General features: G+C 43.6%; 1 protein-coding gene across 1 annotated transcript in view; it reads right to left on the bottom strand.

The window, feature by feature from the left end:
* The window catches only part of NEK11 (NIMA related kinase 11), a 406370-nt gene extending 394054 nt beyond the window's left edge, over nt 1-12316 (bottom strand). The window contains exons 1-2 of the mRNA XM_069730081.1: nt 12222-12316; nt 2602-2855 (exon numbers count right to left, since the gene is read on the bottom strand). Of these exons, the coding sequence (XP_069586182.1) occupies nt 2602-2768 (167 nt within the window). The 5' untranslated portion in view covers nt 2769-2855; nt 12222-12316. The remainder of the gene's footprint in view (nt 1-2601; nt 2856-12221) is intronic.
* Nucleotides 12317-12320: the final 4 nt, after the last annotated feature.

Genomic DNA, 12320 nt, shown 5'->3' with positions numbered 1-12320 from the left:
GTTGGATCAGCCTGTAATTTGATTTTCCACTTTGATTTTGAGTATCATTCCAAATCCAGACCTCCATGGGATATTCATTTTGATTTACATTGATCATTTTTATGTTTTATTGTTCTCAACACATTCCACCATATAATGAATAAAGATTTGAAACTGAAATATTTCATTTGGTGATATCAAGGATGTGGAATTTTAGTGTTCCCTTTATTTTTTTGAGCAGTGTATTTACATCCAGGTACACTGACGAGCAAAAGTAGCAATGTTTTGAACTTTTGACTTTCAGGCTCCATATCTCACCATCCACTACTGCTTTGAATGTGAGACTGACATTTGACTTGCAACTATTTAGCACATGATTAGTTTTGCAGATTCTTGTCATGTCACTGCATTGTTACTGTTTTGATCCTAAAAATCTAAATTTACATTTTTATTATTTTGTTACTATTTTGTAAATCCACTTTTGGATTTGAACACTGCCTAAATCCTTCTGGGCATGCTCTCAATCGGATTCAAGCATATCTCGACCGAAATCTGATCCCAAGTCTCTTCTACACTTTCCCAAAGTTGGTTCGTACTGGTCGATTCACTTGGGTATGTATACAGTTTTTTCTTCAACTCTACCCACACATGTTCAATTGGGTTGAGGTCTGGGGACTGTACTGGCCAATCCGACACCTTTACTTTATTGTCATTGAACCATTTCTTTGCCAATCTTGACGTATACTTCAGGTCGTTGTCCTGCTGGAACACTATGCCATCCGTTTCATACCCATAGTACGCAAGTGTACGAAGTAAATCATCTTGTAGAATACTCACATATAGCTCAGCATTGAGACAACCATCAATACTGGTCAAGTATCCGATGCCTTTGGCTGTGAAACAACCCCTTATCATTAAGCTTCCTCCACAGAACTTGACAGTTCCTTCAATTTCTCAATCTCTTAGCCCCTTTTTACCTTGTTTCTTCCAGACCCGTTTGCACCAATCTGAGCCTAGTCTATTGACTTTTGTCTCATCACTCCAAATCACCCGGGCATTGGCTTCTTGTTTCAAACATAAAGCCAATGCCCATAGAAGGGAGGAAAGGTAATGTGGAATATCGCAATTACAGGGCATAGGTGAAGGACAACCACTAGACATCACAGGGCACTGTGATACTAATGGGGGGTGACAGCTGTGATAATGAAGACCGGACGCGAGTTTTGCTCCTGGCACCGCATGCCCCAGAGCCTGGAAGAACGCATTAACATATAGAATTAAAAGATGATTTCTGCACAACGGGACTGCAGATATGAAGTATAAAGGTAGGACTATTTCAAGCATTCTAGATCCAGTTTGCCCATAGTAATAGGTTAGGCATGTCCAAGGGGTTGACAGATTCCCTTTTAAAGGGACACTGTCACCTGAATTTGGAGGGAACAATTTTCAGCCATAGGGGCGGGGTTTTCGGGTGTTTGATTCACCCTTTCCTTACCTGCTGGCTGCATGCTGGCTGCAATATTGGATTGAAGTTCATTCACTGTCCTTCATAGTACACGCCTGGGCAAGGCAAGATTGCCTTGTGCAGGCATGTACTACGGAGGACAGAGAATGAACTTCAATCCAATATTGCAGCCAGCATGCAGCCAGCGGGTAAGGAAAGGGTGAATCAAAAACCCCAAATCCCCGCCTCCATGGCTAAAGATTGTTCCCTCCAAATTCAGGTGACAGTGTCCCTTTAAGCAATGTGGTGCTGGCAGCATCACAGCTTGCTTGGACGCAGTGTTCACCTGACCTGCATCAATGGGTAGACCTACTCCTTTGATGCCAATCAAGTGCACACGTGGTGTACCAATGCTGTGCGCTTCTGTATGCATCCTGTCAGGCTATGTGCTTATTGCTCCCCGCCAGAATGAAGCTTGTTGCTGCTTAATGCTAAATCCTGATTGGTGCTTGTAAACTGCCAGGAGGACCCTGGTGCGTGAATATAATCCGAGGGCTGGGAGAGTGGGGTTGATGGAGAGGGGGGATGGCATATGATAGATGATTACTGATGCAAATTACGATTACTGTGATAATAACCCACCGGACAGTAGGAGATGCAATAGGAGGGGTACACTGCAAATTATCTAACCTTCACAAGTAAAAAATACTAAAAAAAATGTATATATGCAAGTAAAAGTATGCTGATTAGCTACTACTGCTAATGCATGTGACGATAAGGCTTCTCCTACCATGTATTCTTACCAGCAGCAGCTAATCAAAGCCATATAGTTTACTGCTTTTTATAAACTTTATGATTAGCTGCTACCGGTGAAAATAAGGAAATGACAAGGTTTTGATTAGCCGCTGCTGGTAAGAATACATGTTATAATAAGCCCTATGCATTACCAATAGTAGCTAATCAACAAACTTAATTCTGCTCAATTTGTAGCAATACAATTGATATTGAGCGGAATTAAGTTCAGACTATTAGTTCGGCCTTCCACGACAGACCCAACTTCTTAGGTGACGCCTTGGCAAAATTAATTGGCCATCCCTACCCTATATGTTAAAACATTCCGGTTGTATATATAGTGGATTAGTGTATTGAAACACTCAATGTATCTCCAAATTACTTACAGTTTTTCTTCCTCTTTTGCTTTCTTGTCTAACACAAGATAAACTGTTCCAAAGCTTCCTCTGCCGAGCCGTTGCTGTATCAAATATCTCTTTGCAATTAAGGTGTCTGTACAGGCTGAGAGGGGTCGGGCATCCGTTCTGCCCTGAGATTCCTTGTAGTTTGGCATCACAGCAAATGTAATAAACTGATCTTTTCAGAAATTTCTACGACAGAGCGCAGTCCATATTTTTCAATGTGTGAAAAGCACTGTACCCTAGGACAGGCACAAAGAAAATATATTACAAAATGTTACAGAATGGCATGACGGCATATTGGTCTCTATCCGCTAGTACTGAATAGTAACACCCAGTTGTCAATTAATGAGTGGAATAATAGAGGAAAAGTGCAATGAGGGGTTTAATAATTTACTAAACGAGACATACTAAGAATGGTGAGAGATCCGATTTAAATATCTAGTTCCAAAGAATGAACCTATAGCAAACAAAGCACTGAGCCTCCAATCACGTAATACCCTATGGAGGCGATTCCCTAAATTATTAAAATAGAATTCCAGGAAAACGTTTCCACTATTGAGGAATCACTAATGACATTCCTGCATCAGTGAGGCTTACTGTAAAGCCTGGTAATGTGTCCTGTAATTCTGGGGCAGTGCTATGTTTATGCTCAGATATCTTTAATGCTCCGTAAAGCATCTTTCAGCTGGAAGTAGTTTGGAGATACGTCTTGATGCTGTGTTTTGTGGAACCCCTCTGATCAAGGCTCATAGAACCCCAGGGTTACTGGGAACCTTGATGGGGGAATAATGGCAATGGGAATGAGGCAGAAAAGTCCTCGGTTTGGCCTAAACGATAGAGTAAAAAAGATTTAAAGTATAGAATTTCTACAATGGTTTTTCATTTATTTGCAGTAAACAATTACTCCTTATTTCTTTACTGTTAAAAAGGGGAGCAAAGGAATCTCTTATCTTACAGTGGTGGAAGTTCCAAATATGGAACCCCAACTTAAAAGATTATGACACATTCAGTATAGTACTGTCGTTATATGCCTCATACCAGAATACCCCTTTAAATTTTACGTGGTAAAATCACAAAATTTGGCACTCAGACTTTAAAAAGATGTGCACCTCTGCTTTAAAGAATTAAGCCTGCTCGGTAAACATCTGCACCAGAAGGTGAGAGGGGAAGGTGACGTCATTTCTACGGATACTTGACAGGACATGAGAGTGATTGAAAGGTATCTGTCACTATATAGCAGTTGGACTTCGAGGGACACTGGGCACCTACCCTGTCCCTCAAGCTAGGGGACACCTTGACTATCGCTGCTCCTCAGATTACCCCTGAAGGTGGGGATTCCGCGGTCTCGTACCTCATTATGCTCCTATATGAACGCTAATCTATTTCCTCCCCCACCAGGGAGGTATTGGACAGAAGCAAATGGAATAACACAAACCAGACAGACAGGGGAAAACAGACAGGGATAAAAGAAAACTACTGTCATACAAATGCACTCACAAACGACCGAGTGGGAAATAAGGGAGGAGTAGGTGGAAAAAAAAAAATAGGAAGAGGATTAGGAGAAAACATACACAATCCAAATCCAAGCAGATATCTCCTGAGAACAACTCTTAACCACCTGCTCCAAACTCTGTACTCTCCTTCATCTCCAAACCAGGAAGAAGAAGCTATCACTGGCAAAGGAAGAAGCAAGAAAGAGGGTTCTGCGGGAACTTAACAAACTCAGAACAGCTGATACAATAAAGGCAGAGCACTCCAGGAGTCCAACTAAGCAGTTTAACTCTTGCAGCAACAGAGCAAAGAAAGCCAGAACTGCCAATAGGACGGTGAAGCAGTTCTAACTAGCGCAGGTGTACGTGTCACCGGACACTGCGATCGTCTGACCCCCACTCTGTCATGGTATCCCGGTGACAGCATCGTCCATTTGTCCCATTCTAAGCAGATGTGACTTCACCCGCTTCGCTCACCTCTTGAGCAGAGCAGGACTGACCCTTTAAGTGATAGCAGCAGATTCGGTTGTGATGAAGTTAAATGAAGGGAATTTACTGGTAAAATATGTTTCATCTTACTGCAGCTGATCACTAATATATGCTTAGATTATCCAGATAATAAGCACCTCTCATTGTGTTTAGATTTATTCAGTCCCCGACTAATAGCATGCTATTACAAAGTCATTAACAGGAACTTGCTTGCGGAGAGACTGAATGCAGGAGAGAAACCAGTGATTACTAACTCACAAAGGAACTTAATGTTTCAGCAGAGTTTTCTAAACTAATTTCACTTTTTTTATATTGTTAATAGCTGCCATAACGCATTGGAATTTACACAGATAAGTCATTGCAATGTGTAACGGAACAGAAATTGGCTAAAATAACATTACGGGGGGTCGGATTTGTAAATTATAGATGCAATAAAATGACATTAATTGCACTGTACAGTATCAGTTCTCCAGCAGAGACACAATGTTACATTGGTAAATGCAGAAATCATTTTACAAGGAGTGAAGGAAAGGCGCAAGCTCTGTAATTACATCCTGTGGTTACAACGGTTGTTGTAAAATGAGTAATCAATGGATATGAGCACAATGGGCTATCTAATCATACAGTAGAAACAAAGGGACAGATTCTTCCTAGGTTAGCAGGTTACAGCTGGCGGGATCAGCCATAATGTGCACTTTTAGGAGATGTGACAAAATGCTGCCATGATGTCCGGTGGGTGTAAGATTACTGTTACGTGTTCTCTCCAGAGGTCAATGATCTCCTGGATAGAAGCATTACCAGGCCAATAGCTGGCATCCCTCCCATGACTGGGGCTATAAACGCCAATTAGAGGTCATCAAACGAGAGAAAAAAGTATTTACAGTATTTAAAATGAAATACAAATTGAATAGAGTAAAACTAGACTGTGCAATTGCAGGAGACAATGTAAGGTTATTTTACTTAGCGATTTGACCCCCAAAGTCTGTTGTGTGTAAGCCCCCCCCCCCCCCAGACCTTCCCTTTCCTAATACAATTAAAGGGAACCTGAGATGTAAAATAACACTATTAACCTGCAGATAAGGGGTTAATCTACACTTAGAGCCTTGATCCTGGGAGGAAATTAATGTTATTTTCCCTGGCAGCGTTTGGCTTCGGCGCTATATGACAGCCAGGTCTAATGATGAGCAAGCTGTCAGTCAGTGCGGCACTGTGCTGACAGCCTCTGCTATCTATACACAGAGCGGTGACTGAAATCATGCCGACGCCGCCCCATGACTGGAAGCCGAATACTGCTGGGGAGGCATAAAATTAATTTCCTCCAGGTAGCGGGACTCTCGGGGCCACGTACCGGAATAGAATTAATCACCTCCTGATGAAGGAGCTGCCCGCTCAGAAACGCGCGTCGGGGTTGGGTCCGGTCACTCATCCATCCTGCTTATCCTGCATATACCGGGTATGTACTTACGCCGATCTGATATCTATTTTCTCCCATGCTATGGCACTGCTCCATTACTAGTTTATTAGCAGCTATGGGTATCGAGTATAATGAGGCTTATTGCTATATCTAAGCAGGTTTTGGTTTGGTGTCCTGGTCCGCTATATATGGTCATTAGGAATGCATACCTGTTCCTCTGTGTTGCATTATTGTATCTTATCTGGTGGTTTTAATGCTGTTCAATAAAAATTCATTTTATATGGGACGTTTTGGCTGTTTGCCTCTAGTTTTCTTCTTGATTTATGTTTAGCAGCTGGTCCCTATATGTCCTTTACCCATATTTGCTACCTATTAAGCTTTATTATGGTATATTTGTAACTAACATAAATTTACCTAATATGCTTGCTTCAATATTACTACGGAATAGAATGTAGAATAGAAATGACAGATTCTTATGTGTTAAAGATCTGCAAAGATAGAGATAGATATGAGATAAATAGATGATAGGTACGGTATCTTTATTTATTAGGTTAATACATGTACAGTAAGCTACATGCATGCAAGGCACAAATTATTTATCTCACAGATACCTATCTATCTCTCCCATATCTATCTATCTATCTATCTATCTATCTATCTATCTATCTATCTATCTATCTATCATCTTAAGCTTAAGGCTGCATTCACATGTCCATGTTTCACAGTCTGTAAATATACCATGAGTTCCAGACACCCGCAGGTCTCCTGACGTGAACTCAACACCCTCATAGTCTGCACACAGTCCATAACACAAGGTCGTGTGAATGAAACATGAGAGCTTTTTCACACGCTGCATTTTTTCAATATTTATTTTGCAGATTTTCATTTGGGTCCCATTATACTGTATGGAGCATTATATGGGGCTATTATACTATATGAAGAATTATATGGGGATCATTATTTTATAAGCAGCATGACATGGGGCCCATAATTCTGTATGGAGCAATATATAGGGCCCATAATACTGTATGGAGGACTATGTGGTGCCCATAATACTGTATGGAGGAATATGTGGTGCCCATAATACTGTATGGAGACCTAGGTGGTGCGTTATACTACCCGGTCTAAAAAGATAAGTGTGTAGTCACTCAACGTGCTAACCTAACACACATTTCATTGCAGCTGTGGTCTCCTGTAAAAAAATAAATAAAAACAACCATATACCTCACCTGTCCGACATACTGTCCCACACCACGATCCACGTATGCAATAAGTGGTTTTCAACCTGGACGGTGTAAAGATGCGACCGTCTAGGTTGAAAACCAAGGAGATGCGAGCATCAGTGCCTAGCGGTAGTGTCACCGAGGTTACCGCAGGTCACGTAGGCTGCATTCCCAGCCCACTTCGCTGTGAGCCGGGCTGATGAATTGCAGTGACCTCAGTGAGATCACCGCTAGAATCGTGAGAAAAAATCTCATGGTGCAGCACTAAGCTCAGTGAGTTCATCACAGTTCACAATGAGAAATTTCTTACGGAGAACTGCAGTAACCTCACTGAGCTCAGTGCTGCACCAAGAGTGTATTTTTATTTAAAATAAGGGACTTTATTCTGGGTGTGTGTTTATTTATAGTTTGACTATGGGGTTAGTAATGGAGAGGCGTGGGTTTGACATAACCAGACAATATAAAGATGACATCAACCCCACAAATATTGCCCCACTTGCCACCGCCACAGGGCAAGTGGGAAGTGCCGGGCAAAGCGCCAGAATTGGTGCATCTAATAGATGTGCCTTTTCTGGGCGGCAGCGGGCTGCTATTTTTAGGCTTGGGGGGCCAATATCCATGGGCCCTTGCCTGCCTGAGAATACCAGCCCCCAGCTGTCTGCTTTAGCTTGTTTGATTGTCAAAAACGGGGGTGACTCCATGCCATTTTTTTTATTATTTACTACTAGGACAACCCCTTCTTGATCTAAATGATTGGCCCCGATAAAATAAAAAAGCCTATACTCAACTACTGTGTCAGCGCCGTTACAGCAGTGTTGGCACTCGTGGTCATGGGGGTTTTGTTACCTGTATGACATGTGGTGCCTGGTGCCCAATCAGCACTGGTGTCACCCGAATTGAACATGAAGAGGAAGTCCGGGCTGCAGCTGACCTCAGCCTTCTTCTTCATGTTCTATTCGTATAAAGGCACACAGCATGACAATACATGCTGCCGGCCAATCAGAGGCCAGCAGCTGACGTGGGCATGCACATGACCGGGTGCATGGCAGTGGCATCATGCACCCCCATCACTTGTACGCTGAATTCAGCTGATCGATTCATAAGAGGACGTGGCGCGGTGGGGGAGCAGTGGGAAGGTATATACCAGGATGGAGCTCACTATAAGGGACATATATACTAGCATGGAGGATATATAAACCAGGACACAGGACATATAAACCAGGAGGCAGGATATCTAGCAAGATGGGGCCCAGGATAAAATACATATATACAGTATATACCAGGTTAGGGGGGTCAAATTTGCACCAGGGCCCAAAAGCCACTAGTTACGCCACTGGGTGGCAGGATGTAAATAGTGTGCGGAGAGGAACGTCACAGTTCCCTACACAGGGTTTTGATGATAATAGCTGATGGGTGTCGGTGTTGCGCATTGACCAACCTCTGATCTTATGTGGATGATTGATCCTAAGGAAAGATCATCAATATAAAAGTTGTGGACAATCCCTTTAAGGATAACGGATTTCTCTCAATAATAAATGAAAAATCTGCTTCATTGTTAGAAACACTTACCAATCATCTCGAAATGTAGACATTTTCTAAAAATTGCCTGAAGGTCAATGCAGAGGCCCAATGTGTAATGTAATATGGATGATATAACTCTACATGAGTATTTAAGGAACATTTCACAAGTAAGAACTGAATAAAAGGGCCTAATGTCATACTATGGGGAAGCTCAGATCTGCCATTATTTCCTCATGTCGACTCGGCAGCATGCTACGGGTGCATCCAATAATCAGATCACGCGTAGTCACACAAGTCTATGGGAGTGTGTGAAGCCTTGGACTGCATTCAGAAATCATCCGAGTGCAGCCTAATTACCACGCACAAAGAGAAGAGACAGTGTGGAGAAATTAAATTCTCCATCTTCTTCGTACCAGTGATATGACTCATGAGAGAGAAAGGACAGGGGAGAGGGAGGGAGGATAGCGGAGAGAGAGAGGAGAGAAAGCGGACAGTAGAGAGGGAGAGAAGAGAGAGGACAGTGGAGAGGGAGAGGAGATAGAGGACAGTGGAGAGAGAGGGAGGGAGGATAGCGGAGAGAGAGAGAGAGAGAGAGGAGAGAAAGCGGACAGTGGAGAGAGGACAGTGGAGAGGGAGGGAGGATAGCGGAGAGAGAGAAAGGAGAGAAAGCGGACAGTGGAGAGGGAGAGAAGAGAGAGGACAGTGGAGAAGGAGAAGAGAGAGAGAGAGGACAGGGAAGAGGGAGAGGAGAGAGAGGACAGTGGAGAAGGAGAAGAGAGAGAGGACAGTGGAAAGGAGAGGAGAGATGTACGGGAAGATATACGCTTGTTTTGTGGACTTCAAGAAGGCCTTCGACTCAGTGTGGCACCCAGGACTATTCCTAAAATTGCTGGGGAGCGGAATAGGAGGCAAAACATATGATGTCATCCGAAGCTCCTACACAGAGAACAGTTGCAGTGTGAAGGTCAACGGAAGGAGGACAGCCTATTTCCAACAAAGTCGAGGAGTGAGACAGGGCTGCAGCCTCAGTCCAACGCTCTTTAACATCTACATCAATGAGCTGGCAGTGGCCCTAGAGTCCTCCTCAGCACCAGGACTCACCCTCCATGACACCCAGGTGAAATTTCTGCTGTATGCAGATGACCTCGTGCTGTTATCACCAACTGAGAAAGGCCTCCAACACCATCTGAAAATCCTAGAGACCTTCAGCAGCACATGGGCACTGCCAATCAACGAGAAAAAAACTAATATCATGGTGTTCCAGAAAAGAAAGCAGAAACCCACTGGCAATCCTACCTATATGATAGACAACCGTCCACTTACTGAAACCAACAGGTACACCTACCTGGGCCTAGAACTCAGCCAGTCAGGGAGCTTCAAGCAAGCCATAGAGTCACTAAAAGACAAGGCATCCAAAGCCTTCTATGCCATCAGAAGGCGTCTGTACCACCTCAAGGCACCAGTAACCGTATGGCTAAAAAATTTTGACTCCATCATTGCCCCAATTCTTCTATACGGTAGTGAGGTCTGGGGCCCAGTCTCATACCCAAACTGGTCAAAGTGGGACGCTGGGCCGACAGAAATATTCCACCTAGAGTTCTGCAAGCATCTTCTCCAAGTCCATCGGAGCACATCAAATAGCGCCTGCTGAGCAGAGCTGGGCAGATTCACACTACACATCGCAATAAAGAAGAAGGCGCTGTCATTCAACGCTCATCTACAAAGTAGCAGTCCCAGCTCCTACCATCACAAAGCCCTCCTACACCAGGAAGCCTCAGGAAGCCTCCCAAGAAAAAGTACCCAAAGCCAGTCTGACCAACCCATCAACCTCCATGGCCTGACAAAAGGTGAAATCCAGAAAATGGTACACAAAGTCAAAGAGGAATATCTCAGCATCTGGAGGAATGACATAAACAAATCCCAGAAACTGACAATATACCGGAATCTACAGAGGGAGTACAAACTGGCCCCATATCTAGAGAAACTAGAAAACCCCAAAGATCGACAGATCCTGAGCCGGTACAGACTGAGCGCCCACAGCCTACTCATCGAATCCGGGCGGCACCGACAGAACTACAAGCCTCGAGAGAACAGACTCTGCCAGCAGTGCCCCCAGGAGGCCGTGGAGGATGAGGCCCACTTCCTGCTGAGGTGCCCCAAATACTCCGCAGTGATGGACACTGACTTCAAGAGACTGTCTGATCTCCTCCCAGACTTCACCTCCAAGGAGGAGGAAGAGAAACTGCCGATAATACTGGGGGAAGAGGAAAGTGCAGTGGCCTTAGCAGCGGAATATGTCAGTGCCTGCCACAGACTAAGAGGAGCCTGATATGTCATGGACTCCCGTACCCCAACACTGGACAAATCCCTATCCCCCGACTAAAGAGCCTGATATGTCATGGACTCAGGACCAACCCATCAACCTCCATGGCCTGACAAAAGGTGAAATCCAGAAAATGGTACACCATTTGGCGTGGGCTCCCGCACAATTTTTTCCGGCATTTAACCCCTTAATTTACTAGCTAGAACGGCCAAATTTTGCATAGACACACTACTAACATTAGTAGTGTGGAATATGCAAAAAAAAATGGGGATATGAGATGGTTTACTGTATGTAAACCAGGTCTCATATCATGTCGGGTTTAGGAAGGAGAAAGCAAAAGCTGGTAATTGAATTACCTGCTTTAAAGCTGTCTAGCGCTGGAAGAAATATTAATATATATATATATGTGTCTCACTGACATATATATATATATATAACTATTCTATGTGTACACATTTATTCTACCTATTCTACTGTAAGCTGTCAGTGTGATTTTACTGTACACCGCACTGAATTGCCGGCTTTTCTCTCTAACACCGCTGCGTATTCCTCGCAAGTCACACTGCTGGTCCGTGTGTAATCCGTATTTTTCAGGCTTCCATAGACTTTCATTGACGTTTTATTTGCGCAATACGGTGACAAACGCAGCATGCTGCGATTTTCTACGGCCTTAGAAAGCCGTATAATACGGATCAGTAAAATACGGCAGATAGGAGCAGGGGCATAGAGAATAATTGGGACGTTTGTTAGGCGTGTTTTACGGACGTAGTTTCTGCGCTCATACGTCCGTAAAACTCTCTAGTGTGACTCCAGCCAGAGGGAGAGGAGATAGAGAGTTAAGGTGAAGAGGAGAGAGAGAGAAAGGGAGAGATAGAGGACTGAGAGAGGAGAGAATGAGAGGTTAGAGGGGACAGAGATCTTTTATGTGCAGGATCGTTTATAACTTATCTCCATTTTGCTATGCGGTTAACACAACCTGACTCTACTGTTCTCTGTTATCAGCCAGGCATTCAGGGCTGATCACTTGGATCTGCACATTCTTGCCCCCATACCCTACTACCTAACATCACGATATATAAGATGCACTGTTATGACAGTTTCGTATATCGCGATATTGGTGTCGCTGTTAGGATATCATTATTTACCTCTATATTCAGTTTTCCGCACGAGAATCCTCCAATGTTTTCTCTGCTGTCACTGGTCTTTGTTTCCACTTCAGTATCCATGGAAACCGTTCGTCAGCA

The sequence above is a fragment of the Ranitomeya imitator genome, chromosome 6 (assembly GCF_032444005.1).
Source record: "Ranitomeya imitator isolate aRanImi1 chromosome 6, aRanImi1.pri, whole genome shotgun sequence".
NCBI classification, from domain to species: Eukaryota; Metazoa; Chordata; class Amphibia; order Anura; family Dendrobatidae; genus Ranitomeya; species Ranitomeya imitator.
Note: the sequence above shows the minus strand (reverse complement) of the source record. Positions and strands in the feature narration are given on the sequence as shown.